Source organism: Solanum pennellii, chromosome 6 (genome assembly GCF_001406875.1).
Source record: "Solanum pennellii chromosome 6, SPENNV200".
Taxonomy (NCBI): domain Eukaryota; kingdom Viridiplantae; phylum Streptophyta; class Magnoliopsida; order Solanales; family Solanaceae; genus Solanum; species Solanum pennellii.
Window position 1 is genome coordinate 54,681,319 of NC_028642.1, and position 18,822 is coordinate 54,700,140.

The 18,822-nt window shown below is 30.2% G+C and overlaps 3 protein-coding genes and 1 non-coding gene across 4 annotated transcripts; 3 read left to right on the plus strand and 1 right to left on the minus strand.

Annotated features, from left to right (window-relative positions):
* Positions 1 to 152: 152 nt before the first annotated feature.
* On the plus strand, positions 153 to 5,165 carry LOC107021522 (GDSL esterase/lipase At5g62930). The gene is made up of 6 exons (XM_015222201.2): positions 153 to 374; positions 459 to 536; positions 1,428 to 1,568; positions 3,221 to 3,297; positions 4,193 to 4,357; positions 4,616 to 5,165. Exons 1-6 carry the CDS (start codon positions 276 to 278, stop codon positions 4,788 to 4,790), a joined length of 735 nt encoding a protein of 244 aa, XP_015077687.1. The 5' UTR covers positions 153 to 275; the 3' UTR covers positions 4,791 to 5,165.
* Positions 5,166 to 7,243: 2,078 nt separating this feature from the next.
* On the plus strand, positions 7,244 to 9,403 carry LOC107022459 (transcription factor MYB98-like). Its single transcript, XM_015223063.1, has 3 exons — positions 7,244 to 7,734; positions 7,978 to 8,104; positions 8,732 to 9,403. Exons 1-3 carry the CDS (start codon positions 7,244 to 7,246, stop codon positions 9,401 to 9,403), a joined length of 1,290 nt encoding a protein of 429 aa, XP_015078549.1.
* Positions 9,404 to 10,658: 1,255 nt separating this feature from the next.
* Positions 10,659 to 10,730, minus strand: TRNAQ-CUG. The gene has a single exon. It is a non-coding gene; the product is annotated as a tRNA-Gln (tRNA).
* Positions 10,731 to 14,602: 3,872 nt separating this feature from the next.
* Positions 14,603 to 17,026, plus strand: LOC107021030 (60S ribosomal protein L44). The gene is made up of 4 exons (XM_015221600.2): positions 14,603 to 14,744; positions 14,963 to 15,142; positions 16,489 to 16,563; positions 16,647 to 17,026. Exons 1-4 carry the CDS (start codon positions 14,742 to 14,744, stop codon positions 16,704 to 16,706), a joined length of 318 nt encoding a protein of 105 aa, XP_015077086.1. The 5' UTR covers positions 14,603 to 14,741; the 3' UTR covers positions 16,707 to 17,026.
* The last annotated feature ends 1,796 nt before the right edge of the window (positions 17,027 to 18,822 follow it).

Here is an 18,822-nt window from a genome sequence, read left to right on the forward strand (position 1 = left end):
AAATAAACATTTAAAAAGAAAATTATTATACTTAATATACAAATGTATTATTCTTTTTGAAACCTCTAAAGAAAAAAAACTCTTATAAATTGAAACAGATGAAATATAACAGTAGATGATGAAATAACTCATCCAAAATAATTAATTAGACATTAATTTATTCTTTTTACGTTTAATTGGCTTCTTCCATTTTCCCTTCTTTCTCTCTTCTTGTGGTCTCATTGTGCAAAGAAAAAACAGGAAAACAAAAACATCGAAGAATTTAGTTTAAGTGAATGAGGCCACAGATAGTAATATTTGGAGACTCCATTACTCAACAATCCTTCAAGTTAGGTGGTTGGGGTGCTGCTCTTGCTGACACTTATGCTCGCAAGGTTTGTATATGTTTTTTCTTTTTTCAATCAAATTGATCTATTGAACGTATTCTAATTGTATAAAGTAATTGGATTTGATGAAAGGCTGATATATTGAATCGTGGCTATGGCGGATACAACACCAGATGGGCATTGTTCTTGCTGCATCACCTATTTCCATTGGTATGTAAACCGATCCTCTTACCATTTTTCTTTTTGGCTCAATTTTTTTGGATCATATTATAATTTAAAGTAGAATATTTGATGGGTTGTAATTAATTAAGATTTTGTTAGATTTTGCGTAAGATTAAGAATTTTATTGAATTTGAAAAAATCAATGGGCAAGAGAAAGATAGATTTTTTTTTTTGGTCCACTGAATTGGTTGATAGGTGTCTAATGAAATGGGATCGAATAGAGTAGGGTGGATACTGAGGATTCATTTAACTGACCCCAACTTATTTTGGATCTTATTTCGTCATAGTGATAAGCTATGTTGCTCGGACTCTTCAAAAATGTCAACGGGTGCGTGTTGGACTCGCCAAAAGTAGTGTATTTCTGGTGAATCCCACATGGGTGCGGCATCAAAAGTGAAGAGTCCTTGTAGCTAAGGTGATAAGACATTTGGGAGTTGTAATGATTTAGAAGTGTGTTGATGCTAGTAAAGAGTAGTATCTTCAGCATTAGTGATTGCATATAGGAACTAGCTGACATCCCCGGATGTATGGAGTCGATGGCTTTATACCTAATTTGAATGTTCATGGAACAATGGGATCACGAAAGACTTATGGAAAAAGAACAATTGAATGCAATCAACAAGGGTTAGGAGTTAAAAAACATAAAGTTTCTCCTCTTTTTCAACCTTGCTTTCTCCAATTTTCAAGTCAGTGATTTTGTTCAATCAAGCTAAGTTATGAGGCTATTTGATACATTCAAAGCTGTCTCAGATTTGAGGTTCTTAGTACAATGCATATGTTTTAGAAGTTTTGATGTATACAAAGGTCTGTCATGGTCATGAGCTGCACTGTTACTTATTGCCAAATCTTTTGATTAGTGTGCTTCTGTTAATATTACAGGACGCTCCAACACATCCTGTTGCTGTCACTATATTTTTTGGAGCCAATGATGCTGCTCTTTTGGGAAGAACCAGTGAAAGACAACATGTCCCACTTGAGGAATATAAGGAAAACCTACGAAAAATGATACAACATTTTAAGGTTTGGAATTTTCCCAATTCAATCATGCTTGTTCATTGCTAAATGCGGACTTTCATATGTGCTAAAATTTTCCTCCTAATTATGTTTGAATGTGGAAGACTTATCAAATAGTAAGAATGAGAGCATCTGGAAGATGAAAAAGATAGAGTTAATAATGACAATGAAACTTTTTAGAAGTATTAAGCCAATTCAGATGCGGAATAGGAAAACACAGAGTTACTCAATCCTACTGTTAAAAGAAAAAAATTGTAAAAATGTAGCTAGTTTTTCCAAATAATTAGATATAGAAGCATTGCAGCAATTTTCTGTCGTATGACGAGGATACTGAAGAATCAAATTGAGCCTCTGATGCTGAGCTATTATTTAAAGCTTGATTTCTTGTTAACAGTATTTTTAAGGTCAGATAGTCATTTCTATCTCATGGACTTCCTTGTCCGGCAATTTTGTAATTTGTGGAATAATTGAACTGAATCAACACTAAAAAAGAGTAGTAAGAGTCTTATCACCACCAACTATGGTTGTGGATATTCTGTGTTAATCAAATAATTTACTGTAGGCTAATATATTTTTGAAGGTTGATAGTGTTATGTGCCTGTTAGTCGTTCTATCTCTTCTTCTCCTTGCCCACTTTAGAAGAGGAACACCTTTATTCATGGACTTACTACGAGTATAAGATTCAGATATGAGTTTGGCAGGGTATGTGCAATTTTTAGCATGTTTGTATTGTATTTTCAAGGTTAATGAGAAGTGAAATATACATGTCAAACTTGTTTGACATGATTATGTCTTGGCAAAGATAAGATTCACTGTATCATAGAGGAACACATATTTGTCAGTAACATCAGAAAGAGGTAGGAGCCAGAAAGAGGTAGGAGCCAGTGTTACACAGAGGAACACATTCGTTAGTAACATCAGAAAGAACGAAATATCTGTTAAAACCAAGTTTGGAAGTTGTTGTGCAAGTTGTGTAATGGTAGTCTATAATAGTATGCAACTTCTCAAGAAAACGTAGTTGCTACTCTAGTTGAAAGACGTGCAGATTCTGGCATTCTGCCTAATTTGTTGTTCATACTCTTGCTAAAATGGTAGATTTTTAGCGTAAGTGAATGACTTCACTTAAAACCCAAATTATTTGCAAAGGAAATAAAAGATCATTCAGATTTTCAGGATATCTAACTTTACCGACTATTCATTACCACAAATAATGAAAAAAGTACAATGCAGGAAAATGTGAATGTTAAATTGGCATAAGCAGGCATGTTACCAGTTTCAAAAAAAAAAATTGGCATAAGCAGGCTGACTATTTCCTACTTTTTCTTTTCAAGACTTCCATTCCAGTTTTACTTTTAGACGTGCTTGTTCAGAAGATATAAAAGACGTAAATTCCTAGAACGTATTCATTTCCCAAGTATATAGTGATCTTGAAACAACCTGCTGACGAGTTTTATGTTGTTTGATGTTCACTCTTCTAGTTATATCTATCATCTTATTACAAATGAAATCAATCCCATCCAATTGCTCAATTCCTGAGTTGTTTAGAGTAGAACAGGATACACTAGGCCCTTGTCTTTTATTATGCTATATATATGTTTATAAATCTGGGTTGAGCTTTGCTCTCTTTTGTATATCTCATTCATTTTGTCCTAACACAGAAATGCTCCCCATCGGTGCTGTTGTTGCTGATAACTCCACCACCAATTGATGAAGCAGGACGGTTTGAATATGCAAGGTAATCCACTTTTTCTCTATTGGTAAAATAAAAATAATGAGGCAACCAACTGCTCTTTTCTTTTTCTTTTTTTTTTTTGAAAATTTTTTTTTATGGTATCTAAGATGTTGGAGATCTTCTTGACACATACCAGAGCTCCTTTTAGCAATGGGATAGAATTTCAACTGTTCAAAATCAGAGTAGATAACAGTATCCATTAACTTATCAGCATAACTAGAGAGATAAACCAACCTCTCAAACATGAATTGGATAGAATAATCTAACTTCTCATAGAAAATCCCCAAAAAGAGAAAGCACAAAGAAAGTGGGGTTGAGCAAATTGGTTTTTGTCGGCAGTGCCTATTGGAATGATAGATTACAGTTATTGCTGCAAAGACAGCTTCAGCATCATTAGGCACTGGCCATTGTCATGACTATCGAACAGTACCCCATATAGCAGCCCATTATGCATTTTCACTCAAGAGACCAACCCGACACCAGTGTCCTCTCATCAGGGAGGACATCCCTTTCTATAATTTGTACAGCAACAGTTAAGCAAATGATCTTCCGAATTATTGATGAAGGTCTAAGGACCCCATTGCCTTTTAGCAGTATGGCATGTTCCTTTATCATGTATTCCATGGACATCATGTCATATTCTTAGTATTGTTCTATGGTCATTTTCCTTTTAGCCAATTATTTTGCTCTTCTTTTTTCCTCTAAAAGCAAAGCAGTTCAGTTTTAAACATTTGCAAGTGGATCAACTCTATCAGCGAAACCAAGTTTGTTTTCCTATTTGATTTTTCATTTCATTTATTCGCTTTTGGTATTGCATGAATTTAAACATAAGTGTGCCACTGTCAACTAAATCAAATATAATTGTGTTGGTATATCTTATTTTTCAATTTTAAAACAGGTCCCAATATGGAGACAAAGCAATGCAATTGCCAGAAAGGACAAATGAAGTAGCCGGAGAGTATGCAAAACAGTGTGTTGAATTGGCAAAGGAGCTAGGTCTCCCTTCCGTCAATCTGTGGTCTAAAATGCAGGAAACAGAGGGTTGGCAAAAAAAATTCCTCAGGTAAGTGACAAAATTTGCAGATCCTTTTAAGTAAAACTTTGCATAGTTCCATTAATATTTGAAGTTCGTTGTACTATGTGGTGTTAGAGGAATGATCATGCCTATATATGCTTTATAATAATGATTGGGGGTTCAGGGAAATGGGCGGGGAAGATTGACATTCTTGTTACAACATAATCAATATTTGTGTGTCTTGAAAGTTACTCAATAGTGGTGAAATGTGAAAATTCTCATTTGTTTCGTCTTATTTTGTTACAGTGATGGCTTACATCTCACACCAGACGGTAATGCCATTGTTTACCAAGAAGTCATTAAAGTGTTTGATGAAACAAGTCTCTCTGCTGAAAAGATGCCTGCTGATGTCCCTCACCATTCAATAATCGATGGGAAACAACCCGAGAAGGCCTTCCAGCTACAATGCCCTGCTACCTAACCGTATATTCTATCCTTAATATATTGATGTGAAAACAGCAAAAGGGTACTGTCTCCCAGACCCCATCAAGCTCAAGAGTGGTAATTGCTTTCAAGTTTCCTATGTTTCAAGGGATTATATCGAGACACCTTCACTAGCAATAGATTGTAGACAAATGACAGTTGAATCATCAAAAGAATGCCTTTCAGATTTGATATTAGTACCTAAAAACCTATAATTGCCTTGATGAACATAAAAAGTGTGATGTTTTGGATTGTGTACACAACCTTATGCCTTCAGTAGTGTCAACAGATTCGAAATGCTCAGCTAATGTTTTGTAGTAAAAAAATTGCTTTTACTACCAAAAGTGAGGTGAAAGATTGTAAGAGTTGTACATGTCCTTGCATCTTTTTCTCTCCTATGATGAAAAAAAATCAGCCTTAATATCAACTGTGTGCGCTTGCCAATATTGTCACACCCCATTTTACGTCGGTTGTTCGTGCGGTGTTTGATATCAATATTGGAGTCAAACTAAATTCGAATTCGCTCTGGAAAATCCTACATTAGGACAGATATTTTATCTTTTGATTTTCTATCGAATGTCTTGATATCGGAGTCTGATTAAAAATCCTAGGGCAGGTATTTTATCTTTTGATTTTCTATCGAATGTCTGGTATCCACATTGAGAGGTATAACAAGTATCACCCTTTTTCGATATTTTTTTCATAGTAATGTGAGAGTTGATATCATACGCTCACTTAATATAGTTATCTTCTAATAAAATTTGACCAATAGGGCTTTAAATCAATATAATGGACTCAACTTTTCGTTTACTAAGTCTTGCTATGTAATCTATGATAATTTTCTTACTATTAATAACACTTAAATGTCTTTTTTTTTTAATAACACTTTAATGTGATAGGTATTAATTTCAGAATTTACTTCTGCGCAAAAAGCCTATTTGTAGGTACTAAGAAAAACATTCTAATTGTCCAATTAACTGGTCAAAGTATTTATTGGTAGACTATAATGGTAAAAAAAAAACTTTATTACATTTAAAGACTATAAAAATATAATACTAAACTAAAACACGAAACGTGTTTCTTTTTTTACCAATGGTAAATTTATCTTTTCCATAAATTAAAATGGGTTTTCAACATAAATTCTCACATATCACTACATCAATATTTTGACCAAAAAAAAAAATCCATTTTCAAAAAACTTGATCATATTATTGTATTTAAATATATAGAAAAAATCTGGTCATATTTAATTAATGCAAATGGCCAAAACTAAAATTGAAGAGTAATTGAAAATATATTTAGGAAAATTGTTTTTAATGAACACTTATCTCAAAAGAAACTTTATTATCATGAGTCAAAAAATTTAATTGCAGTCAAGTTTTATTACATTCATTTACACTAAATATAGCAAGGAATTGCTACAATTGACTACTGTTTTAATTGAAGAAATGTTATTGACTTATTCTTCAATATATAATTCAAATTTCATATATTAATTCACCACTAAATAAAATTAACAACAAATTTTATTATTTAACTATCAAATTTATCTATCGTTAATTTCTATTTTTTAAATACTGATTTATGCATGAATGGTAAAATATTTTATATACTAATTTGGAATATCATTCCACCTACTAATTCTTTGTGATAATAAATTTGGATCTAATTTTAGATACATACAAAATTGACTTGAGTTGATTAATCACAACTATCCTTGAAAAAAGAGAAGGGGTATTAAATTAACTTTTCTTTAATTTATATTTCCATCTATATAAAAAAGGTAAAATGTATTTAATAATACATACCCAAGAAAAAAGTGGAAAATTTGACCAAATAAAAAACAGATTTTTGTAATTAAATCAGTCAAATTCAAGAAAAAGAAATCTCTACTTGGGAAAATCCAATCATTTATGCCTCCATTTAGTAACCACTTTGTTTTAAGTCTAACAAAAACAAGTATGGTGTTTTAAATTATATTTTACTATTTGTATCACTCTTTATAAAAATATCAAATTTAATTTATATATATTGACAATAAAATTTTAATGATCTTGCAATTATTTTATATAGATAAAGAAATTTTTACACATTGATCACATAAAAAATATTTAAATAAATTGGTCACTAGTTACAAATATCAAATATCACTGTATCAGTAAAATATTACTTGACTAATTAACCATCACAAATTAAAATTCCTCAAAAATATAAAATAGACGTGAATAACTTACCTCCGAATTAATTTTTTTTTCTTATTAATAATATCATAAGATAAAAAATTAAACTTCAAAAGGTCTAGGTACATTCACATTCAACAATGCAATAAATTTCACTCCTTTACTACTACCATTAAGATAACAAAGAGAAAAGGAAATTAATTATTAATAGCTAGAGAGCTCCATTTTTACCCCTCTAATTCCTCCTTTAATTTAAACTAATTTTCTTCCAATGGAACTTGATCCATTTTTTATGTCCAACAACAACATGATGAAACAAGAAAATGATGATTTTTGCATAGACTCTAAAGATTATCTTCAAGATTTTGAACACCTTGATCATAATTTTTCTAATACTTTCAACAATTTTTCTGAAAATTTTATGATTGATGATAACACCAATGGTACTTATCATGACCCCTTTGATCCATTTTCTAATATTGAGGATAATTTTTCTTCATTAGGGGATTTCAACTTTATTAATTATGAGGGTAATCCTTTTGATCAAGAAAATGGAGAGAGTAGTGGTAGCAAAGTAGTCATGAAGAATAATTTTCATGTTGTTGATGGTGTAAATGTGCCTGATGATCAAAGTTCATGTGTCACTGGTGATATTCATCATAACAACTTATCTTCATCTATGAAGAAAAAGCTAGGTGGCGGTAGAGGTAGGCCGAAGAAGTCTAAATCGTCCAAAGGACAATGGACAATTGAAGAAGACATGTAAGTAATCATATCTCTGACTATTGAATTATATGATTATCTTATCAGAATGCATATATAATTTTAGTTACTTATTTACGTTATAACTATTGAGTTATATGATCATCTCTTAAATAGTGCCTAGATTGTTACGCCCTTTTATTTTTGCGTCCGCTTAGGTTAATTTTCATTATTTCAAAGAAATTAATTGATATATTATTATTTTTTCAAATAGTAATATAATAGCTTTATATGTTTGTGAAGGCTTTTGATCCATTTGGTAGAGAAATTTGGAATGAGAAAATGGTCTCAAATTGCTCAAATGCTCAAAGGAAGAATAGGCAAGCAATGTAGGGAGAGGTGGCACAACCATCTCAGACCTGATATAAAAGTAAGTATTTAATTTTTTTTTCTTATTAATAATTTATTTCTTTGCAATTAATAATTTTAATCTTGCTTTTGTTTGGATCTTCTCTTAATGTTAAAAAATAATATTGTTTTGTTAAATGCAATTTTATCACATCCCATAGAAAGATTCTTTTTTCTTTCTTTGTGATTGTTGTTTCTATTAATGGGCCTGTGGTGGATTTTGTAAACAATTTTTCTATTGATTCAAGTTACATATAATGACTCTTTTTTTTTTATTTGTCTTACACCATGTGTGCATTTTTTCAAATCATATATTAAAAATCGATTTCTTTTGAACAAACTGAATATATTATTAGAAAATATTAGACGATGATCTAAAATTTTGTAAGCTAATTATTTCATGTGTTGGACGATAGTTTAATATTTTATCCGTAAGGTTGAACAATAATGAGAAATAAATAAAAATCAAAATCTAATGTTTTTTGGAAGGATGGTTTTTCAAAAGCTACATTTGCACAACTATTAAAAATATAGACAAAATCTAAATGTTTTAATGCATAAAACTATTGAATACTTTAACACGCGATTATCTTATGTGTTGACTGTCAGTACATAAAACTTACATTTTGTTCGTATTTGTGTCGTCCAGAAAGATTTTTGGACGGAGGAGGAAGATAGGATCCTAATCCAAGCTCATGGTGAAGTTGGAAATAAATGGGCAGAAATTGCAAAGAGACTTCCAGGAAGAACTGAGAATTCAATTAAAAATCATTGGAATGCAACAAAACGAAGGCAATTTTCAAAAAGAAAATGTCGTACTAAATGGCCAAGACCTAGTTCCCTCCTTCAAAATTACATCAAAAGTTTGAATTTAGAAAAAGGAAGCACCAAAAAGAGCAATGACACAAATCCCAATGGTCGCGTTGATTTGATCAGGCGTGTAGATTATCCAGGAGGCTCAGGCTACACGCGCTCAATCCCTGAAAAGAAAAATGAAAATTTGGTCAACAGGCCTAATAAGCGTCACGCTAAGGTATCACCTAAGCCAGAAGCTATTGAATTTTGTCAAGGCAATAATAATAATGATAATATTGGTGATTTTGATTTGAGTGAAGTCCCAGAATTTACATTGGATGATAATTTTTTCATGGAAGAAATTAATATTCCTCATGTTGGTTCTTCATCTATTATGGTTAATGAGAATAATTATGAGAAATGCATGGGAATGGAGATTATGCCTTATTATGAAGTGCCAACATTGATGCAAGGTGAAGTCAACAAGGAGATTGATTTGATGGAGATGATTTCTAGAGTTAATTAATTATTATTAATTCATAGATATTATAATGTTTTAGAAGATTTATACATGTTTAAATGTTAAGTATGAAAAAAATAAGTGTACTAGTTAATAGGCAGTGATAAATGTTTCCTTGTGTTGTTTTATGCTAATTCTACCAAATTTATGTAGTGAAAAAGACAAGTTAATATATTATACACTGTCTTATGTATTATTATTTGGAGAAAATGTTTTTCTAAAGAAACTTATTATTTCTAAAATTCAAAAATATTGACTAATTAATCAAGTACTAACAAAATTGAAAACACATTTTCTTAAAAATTTCTTTTTAACACACCCAAAAAGATTCTGATTATTGAACTTTTGTGCTATTTTATGCATTAAGTAAACTTACCTATATATAAATTTAAATGATTATTTAGCTCTTTTTTTTCCACTAGTTTGATTGTACGTGAATATCAAATCATATGTAATAATAATTTTTTAAAAATAATGTCAATATTTTTAAATAGTGGATGTAAACTTTTTTTATATAACTACAAGTTGTCAAATCAACATTTGAAAAAAAAACTTATAGCTATTTATAATATAAAATCAGATATAAATAAGGTGATTTGACACTTCTTTGTGGATTCTTCAAACAAGTTTTTGATCAAATATTTTTTCTCCAACAGTTTGAGGCTTTTCATAGCTTGAACACCAAGTTGTAGTTTGTACAATATAAAATCATTGAACTTTTTATCAAGTAGACGTTGTTGCAAAAGTATATTTATGGTAATGAAAATTAGTCATATTAATTATGTAGATAGTCTTCTCGTTTGAAGTTGTGTTATCAATCTAATTTGTCCACAAAAAATATTATAATTGAATTGTTCATAACAATTCTCACGGTCTGCCTTGTTTTAAGAAGAATAGTAGTAGAAAACTTACAAAATTCGTCGACTAAAATGTGAGAAAAACTCTTTATTTATAGACAATAAATGATAGTATGAAAGTATGTTTATCGTGCCTTATCAAATTAGTCACAACTCTTCAGATCACAATCATTCGAAAATATCATTACTCATCGAAAAAGCCACAACATTTTTAAAAAAGTCCCAACTTTTATTAAAAAAAATCACAACCTTTCAAAAACGTCTCTACCCATCAATGTGAATATGTGTCAGTTTTTAATATAATATAGAACAAAATATTAAATTGAGTGCATTATAGTAATTTAACGTTCGAGTTAGGAAGTTCAAGTCCACTAAAGTCATAAATAAAAATCAGAAAAAAGTAAAGGTTCCACCGAGATTTGAACTCGGGTTACTGGATTCAGAGTCCAATGTCCTGACCACTAGACCATGGAACCCAATTTGTTATTTTTTTGGAATTACATATAAAAATTCAAATTTTAATCAATTTTAAATGAAGCCAAACTTTTGGACATATTTATTGAAGTTTTACTTACTTGTTAAGACAAATTTTCAAACAATTTTTTTTTAATTGGAGTTACATTCAAAAAGTAGCTAAAATACAAATCTACTTAAATTCCAAATTTGAAACATAATTTTCATACCTCAAGAAGAACAAACTCAAATAATCAATCTGTTGAAATAATAACAAATCTAATAAATTTATTTGACATCGTTTTAATTTTATACGATTAAAATACGTGTAAAAATTAATTGACACTCTATTCATGTGTGTTTGAATTCTGAAGTGCAATTAATTTTTTTTCCCCCAAAAAAATTATTCTTAAAGTTTTGATACTCAAAATATTTAAAAAATAAATTTCATATATATATATATTAATAATATATTTTTAAATATTTAAATGAGGACTACCAATTGGTTACCCAGTGAAAATAGATAGGTATATAAGTAAGTAAAAATTATGTAAATCACATAGTGTAAAACATAAATTACCTCCTATCCCTACTGTTTTTCAATTTACAAAAAATCCCTTATTTTTAATAAGTTTCTGATACATAATAAAACAGTTGGATACATTATATAGTATTCCATTTTATCCGTTTGTTGAGTAATTTGGGGGATTTTTATCCGTTTGTTGAGTAATTTGGGGGATTAAAAACTGAAATTTGAATTAATTCCTACTTTTAATATGCCACGGTTATTATTCCCTTAAATAAAGGCATTACCTTGTGTGTTTCAAAACAAGTTTTATACAATATAATACTCTAAATTAAATTATATTTTGTCATTAGTGATCTTCCCTTATTTTTGGCAGAAAAGATATTTTGATTAGTGATCTTCCATTTTTTTTGGCAGAAACGATATTCAAAATTTCCTTGAAGGTAATTTTGTATCCGATTTCGTAATGAATATTACGATATTGCTAAGGCATTCAGGAATATGGGAGAGTGAGGTTAAATACAATCAATACAAAAGTGATGGGATAGTGGTTGGGGAAAATATTTCATATATGAATCTAATCTCAGCAATTGCTACTGAATTAAATATTGATGAATTGAAAAAAAATATTATTATCCGATATATTGTAGAGGGCAATTCTTCTCCGATGATAATTAGGAATGATATGGGTGTGAAGCTGTTTATAGAAATAAAGAAGCAAGAGGTTGGATTCAGTATGTATCCGCTTTGCATCGATACAAATGATAAAAGTACAGAGGAGTTACAAATTTTTGATTCAAGCAGTGGTGCAATTATGTGTATTGAAGGTGGACAAAGAGACGCTAATGCTTTAAACGTTGTTGAATCAAACATTGGTGATTCTTGTTACATACCCGAGATGGAGAAAGAAAATTATATATCAGATACAAATATATCAAATGTGGAGACGAAACAATTGTACTTGATACTTAACAGACACTTTATAGCCTAACATGATACAAAAAATGCAAAGTTGTACTTGATACATAAGTGTAACTACATTTATAAGTCTGTCTACTTGATACTAACATGATACAAAAAATGCAAAGTCGTATTTGATACATAAGTGTAACTACAATTATAAGTCTGTCTACTTGATACTAACATGATACAAAAAATGCAAAGTCATACTTGATACATAAGTTTAGCTACAATTATAAGTTTGTCTAATTGATACTAACATGATACAAAAAATGCAAAGTTATAGTTGATACAAAAAATGCAAAGTCGTACTTGATACATAAGTGTAACTACAATTATAAGTCTGTCTACTTGATACTAACATGATACAAAAAATGCAAAGTCATACTTGATACATAAGTTTAACTACAATTATGAGTTTGTCTAATTGATACTAACATGATACAAAAAATGCAAAGTTATAGTTGATACAAAAAATGCAAAGTCGTACTTGATACATAAGTGTAACTACAATTATAAGTCTGTCTACTTGATACTAACATGATACAAAAAATGCAAAGTCATACTTGATACATAAGTTTAACTACAATTATGAGTTTGTCTAATTGATACTAACATGATACAAAAAATGCAAAGTTATAGTTGATACAAAAAATGCAAAGTCGTACTTGATACATAAGTGTAACTACAATTATAAGTCTGTCTACTTGATACTAACATGATACAAAAAATGCAAAGTCATACTTGATACATAAGTTTAACTACAATTATGAGTTTGTCTAATTGATACTAACATGATACAAAAAATGCAAAGTTATAGTTGATACAAAAAATGCAAAGTCGTACTTGATACATAAGTGTAACTACAATTATAAGTCTGTCTACTTGATACTAACATGATACAAAAAATGCAAAGTCATACTTGATACATAAGTTTAACTACAATTATGAGTTTGTCTAATTGATACTAACATGATACAAAAAATGCAAAGTTATAGTTGATACAAAAAATGCAAAGTCGTACTTGATACATAAGTGTAACTACAATTATAAGTCTGTCTACTTGATACTAACATGATACAAAAAATGCAAAGTCATACTTGATACATAAGTTTAACTACAATTATGAGTTTGTCTAATTGATACTAACATGATACAAAAAATGCAAAGTTATAGTTGATACAAAAAATGCAAAGTCGTACTTGATACATAAGTGTAACTACAATTATAAGTCTGTCTACTTGATACTAACATGATACAAAAAATGCAAAGTCATACTTGATACATAAATTTAACTACAATTATGAGTTTGTCTAATTGATACTAACATGATATAAAAAATGCAAAGTTATAGTTGATACAAAAAATGCAAAGTCGTACTTGATACATAAGTGTAACTACAATTATAAGTCTGTCTACTTGATACTAACATGATACAAAAAATGCAAAGTTATACTTGATACATAAGTTTAACTACAATTATAACTCTGTTAGTATTTTCTGAGTCAGATAAATAATCTAAAAAATATAATTGATACAGGAAATTAAAATTATATTCTTATTAAAGATCTATTAAGCATAAACCCCAAAAGGAGGTGACAACCAAGAGGATGTGCAACTGGGTTTTGATTTACATAAAAAAAATAATTTGAATTTCAACTTATTTATACATTATTCATACTTAACAAAAAACATGTACAAAAAAAATAGTATTTTCTGAATCAGATAAATAATCTAAAAAATATAAAAATATTTTTTCTGATAATACAAAAAGTCATTGCATGTGACCAAAAAAAATTAAAAAAAATAAATAAAATCGAAATACGTGCAGTGGAGGTCTGGATATGGCCATTGCAAGCTTTCTACCCCTCTTCTTGGGTGTCTTTGCATGTGCCTCTTTTTGTGTTTTATGATTCTTCGAACTTTGGTTATCCATTGTTGGAAAAAAAATGGCGGACAGAGATGGCGGACAGATTAGACGAAGGCGTACGGACGGAGAGCACAACTTTGATTTTCAAAGGCGGACAGGTAGAGAAAAATGGCGGACAGCCTAGAGGAAGTCGGACGGACGGAATAAAGAGATTTTGATTTTCAAAATTAATTGGTTAGTGGGAGTGGTGTAAAAGAGTTCTCTATTTGGAGAAAAGAAAGAGTAAAATTAGGGGTTAGTATTAATTATGGGAATCGTGTAAATGGGTATTTTATTTGGGAAAAATAAAGAGTATAATTAGGAATAAGATTTAATTGGTTTGTATTAATTAGGATTCTAATTTAATTATGTATCTGTTAGATTAAATTTATTAAAAAAAAGGGATTTTAGTAAATTTTAAAAAAAGAAGGAAAATATGGAGAATATGTAAACTTAAGTTGTATATTCATGTAATTAATCCTATAAGTAATATAAAGCCCAGTAAGATATATTATCTCAAGCCCAAGTCCACAATAACCCTAAAGCTTCACTACAAAACCCAATCTCTTCACACATCAAAGGGTTATTCAACGGCGTCAGTCTTCTCTGCTATTTCGGTTCCATTCTCCGCCGGCGACAATGGTAAGTGATATCCTGCTATGTATTTTGCTCTAGAAATTGCTAAGGCTTTAGTGATATATCGAGATTTTATTACAATATACTGAAACTGAAAGAGAAAAGTGAGCAGATCTTTACTAATCATTTCGTATAGAAGCATGCTGCTAGTTTAATTTTATATTACTGTATGTGTTTCATTGAATCTAGTAATGTTTTGATGTGTTATTGTTGGATTTATGAAGGTGAACGTTCCTAAGACGAAGAAGACTTACTGCAAGTCCAAGGAGTGCAAGAAGCACACCTTGCATAAGGTGACGCAATACAAGAAGGGAAAAGATAGCTTAGCTGCTCAAGGAAAGCGTCGTTATGATCGCAAGCAGTCAGGTTATGGTGGACAGACAAAACCTGTCTTTCACAAAAAGGTGATAAACATTCTCTAGCATACAACAACTTCCATGTTTCAATTCCAAGCTAGTACATATTGGCTATATAATTTAGAATATCCATTTCTACTTGTATTGATCCAATAATCCGAAATTTTAACTGTTGTTGCTAATTCTATAATTAATCACTTGTAACAACAGTATACCTAATGTAGTTCACAGTGAGGGCTGGAGTCTAGACTGTATTAGACCTTACCACCGATAATGACCGAACTAAAACTATAATCAAACAACATAACAATTACCTGAGCTACACTGCATTAAATAATCATATACCTGTTTGGATAAAGCTGATCATTATCACTGCAAAACTTTGGTTATAAATTAAGTCTAGGTACAAATTAATTTGTGTCTTGTTTGGCTGTAAGTTCTAAACTGTTAAGACAGTATTTTTCTTATTGATATTATATTTTAGAGTGCTACTATCTTTTCATTAAAAGAAATATGACATTCATTATATGAGGGATGTTTGTATGAAGATTTTGATACACTTGATTAAAAATAGCATTACTATAGTATATTTTTATGTATAAGATATTTGCTAAAATTTGAATGGTGTCAAAACTCTAAATGGATTGTTGGTCTAAGTACATTTTGGTATAATGTGAGGATGTTTCTCTATTTTTGAAGTATGCTTTGTTATAATGTTCATGTATATATGCAGTAATATTGTCCCGTTCTAGTTCTCTTTTTATGCTTGAGATTTTGAATTGAGAGGCTACCAAATGATATGGATTTTGAGGCTTCCATCTCTTATTTTATATTAGTCTCCATATAATCACTTCTTATTCATTTATGATTTAAAGTGCATTGAGGCAAATGAGTTTGTGCTGGAGTTAATTTGAGGTTAAAAGATATTGACCAAATGAGTTTGTGCTGGAGTTAATTTGAGGTTAAAAGATATTGACATAATCGTCTCACTTGTAGTGTTAACAGCTCTAAAGACATTAATGTTATTAATTGTTTATCTTTAGTTTTAGTACTTGTATTCACATGTAACTAACTGCCTATTGATAAATAAATTAGCTTCAATATTTGCAAGGTGTTTGTTTAACATGTGGTGTTTAAATACTAATTCAAGCCACCTAAGCCAAATAGGCGATAGATTCCTCTAAATCCAATAATTAATTAACATTTTATAGTTAGTGACTTGATCTGTTTAAATTGAAATATGGAATTCATTTGATACAAAAAGAAAGAAGGGAGAGAGTGGATCTCCAATTATTAAGCGTCGTAGTTGGTCTGTATGTGAGCATGTTTGACATTCGAGGCTGGTTTCTTTATCACTGATTTTTGTCTATCTTTCTTTCACCATTCCTAAACAGGCAAAGACCACAAAGAAGATTGTCTTGAGGTTGCAATGCCAAGGTTGCAAACATGTGTCGCAACACCCAATCAAGGTTGTTTACTGATAAATCTCTACTCTGCAGTTGCATTTCCATTATTATTAAAAAGAAAATTCATTGTTCTTGATGTTGTGCAGAGGTGCAAGCATTTTGAGATTGGCGGAGACAAGAAAGGAAAAGGAACATCTCTTTTTTAGATTGCTTGTGAAGCAGAATTTGATCTCTCTCTTCTGTTCTTTCACTGTTCGGATATTTTGTTATATTGAAGGTAGTTCAGGAGCTTCTGTTATCCAATTCATCATTATTATGCGTTCAATCAGTGATATTATCAGGAGATGAAATGAATATTTCAAGTTTTTGATTTAACAAGTTTTGATTTTGTCTTGTTGATGCAATGATGCTTAAGCTATGGCAATAAAGTTCAACTGAACTGTCCTTGGCTGCATCAATTCGAACATTGGTGTCATATTGTTTATTTAACTTCCGAAAGTACACAAGTCACTAGGGGATTGTTACATATGTTGCAAGATTTTTCTGGTTTTCCTCTCCTGTGCTTTCGATAACTTGGACATTGGTTTCACCCTTGTTCGTCTTCCACTTCATGCTTCTATCAGTTCTATTCTATATAATAGAAAACGAAATTTGAAACCTGCAACGGCAAATAAGCTTATGATTAGATGTAATTACGATGATGTGTTGTGTGGATTACATTAGCTAAATCCTAGCAAGTTAGTAGCATTGGGTTTTCACATCTTCTATAAAGGACTAGGGGATTTGCTTGTGGATGTTTTCTTTAGCCTTTTTGCTATTAGAATTTGTTTGTCCATATTTTGAAAATTTGTATATTTTGTTGCCAAAAAAGTTGGAACTTTGGCTTAATAGTGTTCCTCCTCAATCAAGATTTATGCCGCGTTCACTTTAATCTTTCTCCATCTCTTGTAAACTTGAGCTGCAAGAAACAACTAAGTAGTGCTCATAGACGTACATAAATAGTGTCTCCTTTTGATGCCAATAGTAGCTTCATCGGGCTTTCACCCATTTATTCTATATCAAAAGTGAATTTATTTATCGAAAATTATACCATCACCTTAAGAAAAGGAAAAAAGGTGGGACTTGAGAGGAAAATTGTGTTACTTGTGAATGAAGCTTGACTGTCTTTTCAGCCCAAAACAAATAGGGCTTTGTGGGGGCATACCTAAGGATGTAGACTCTTCACCGACAAGAATCCACAATTTAAAACAAAGAAAAAAACAATATGCGTTTTCTCCATAGACATTATGGCGTCTACGCGTTACTATTTAACCCAACAATTTCTTTATAATTTCTCTTTTTCCATATCACCGTTCAAGTCCACAACACGTATTGTTATTTTGTTCAACATACCTCATGAATTTGTTCTTTAACCCTACTCATACCTACTAATTTAAATTTATGCGACAATACTTTTTAATTTCTTGTGATTGAATAGAATGGTAGTACGATGATAAGTATATAAATTATAAAAAAAAAGGAGTATGCTAATTTAATATTTGATCGAACATTACAAGAAACTAATAAAAACTACTAAAAGAGAACACATTTCTTGAGTCAATACAAACATCGTTGAGCTAATGATATATCTCGAAGACTTCCAATTTTAGTATCATTTCAATTACCTAAATCTTTGCAAAGTGCAATGTTTTTTTAAATAATTAACATTTTTGTGTTTATCAAGAAAACTCAAACACCAATCCAACACAGATAGGTGGGTCCTCACCTATGCCATTTGAAAATTTAAAAGACCAAAAAAGACTACTCCTACAAACTATACAAGAAAAAGGTAACATATGTTGTGTGTCTTGCACCTTGGATGACTGTTACCTATGTATTGTTAGTTTAAATTTAAATATAATGTCTGTTTAATTATTATTTAAAATTTATCATTATAGATAAAAAGAAATAAATTGTATGTAATGATCAATTAACATAGTTATATTGTATTGTATTTCTCTTATACGTTTATCTTTCAAATTTTTAATATGTAACATTATGTAATAATAAAAAATAATAAAAATTATCAAAATATTATATTTATTAAACCAATATAGGATACAATTCTCTAAACATAATTTCAGTATGATTTTATATTTGCATGGGCATATAGAGATTGTGACTATACAGTATACACCCTATTAGGCATTTAGCAAATCTTATTGGGATAATAAATAAAGAAACTTGTCCTCAAAGAACATCTTCCTTTTTTATTCTCTCTCTCTTCTCTTATATCAGTTTTTTTATTTTTTTAATCCTTAAAAAGTAAAGAAGCAAACCATT

Bases quoted from the DNA above. Each gene is read 5' to 3' on its own strand.
- LOC107021522 (XM_015222201.2), top strand. From the start codon at position 276: ATGAGGCCACAGATAGTAATATTTGGAGACTCCATTACTCAACAATCC. The intron at 375-458 runs GTTTGTATATGT...ATTTGATGAAAG, and splicing joins CTGACACTTATGCTCGCAAG to GCTGATATATTGAATCGTGG. The intron at 4,358-4,615 runs GTAAGTGACAAA...ATTTTGTTACAG, and splicing joins TGGCAAAAAAAATTCCTCAG to TGATGGCTTACATCTCACAC.
- LOC107022459 (XM_015223063.1), top strand. From the start codon at position 7,244: ATGGAACTTGATCCATTTTTTATGTCCAACAACAACATGATGAAACAA. The intron at 7,735-7,977 runs GTAAGTAATCAT...ATGTTTGTGAAG, and splicing joins TGGACAATTGAAGAAGACAT to GCTTTTGATCCATTTGGTAG. The intron at 8,105-8,731 runs GTAAGTATTTAA...TGTGTCGTCCAG, and splicing joins ATCTCAGACCTGATATAAAA to AAAGATTTTTGGACGGAGGA.
- LOC107021030 (XM_015221600.2), top strand. The intron at 15,143-16,488 runs GTGATAAACATT...ATTCCTAAACAG, and splicing joins AACCTGTCTTTCACAAAAAG to GCAAAGACCACAAAGAAGAT. The intron at 16,564-16,646 runs GTTGTTTACTGA...GATGTTGTGCAG, and splicing joins TGTCGCAACACCCAATCAAG to AGGTGCAAGCATTTTGAGAT.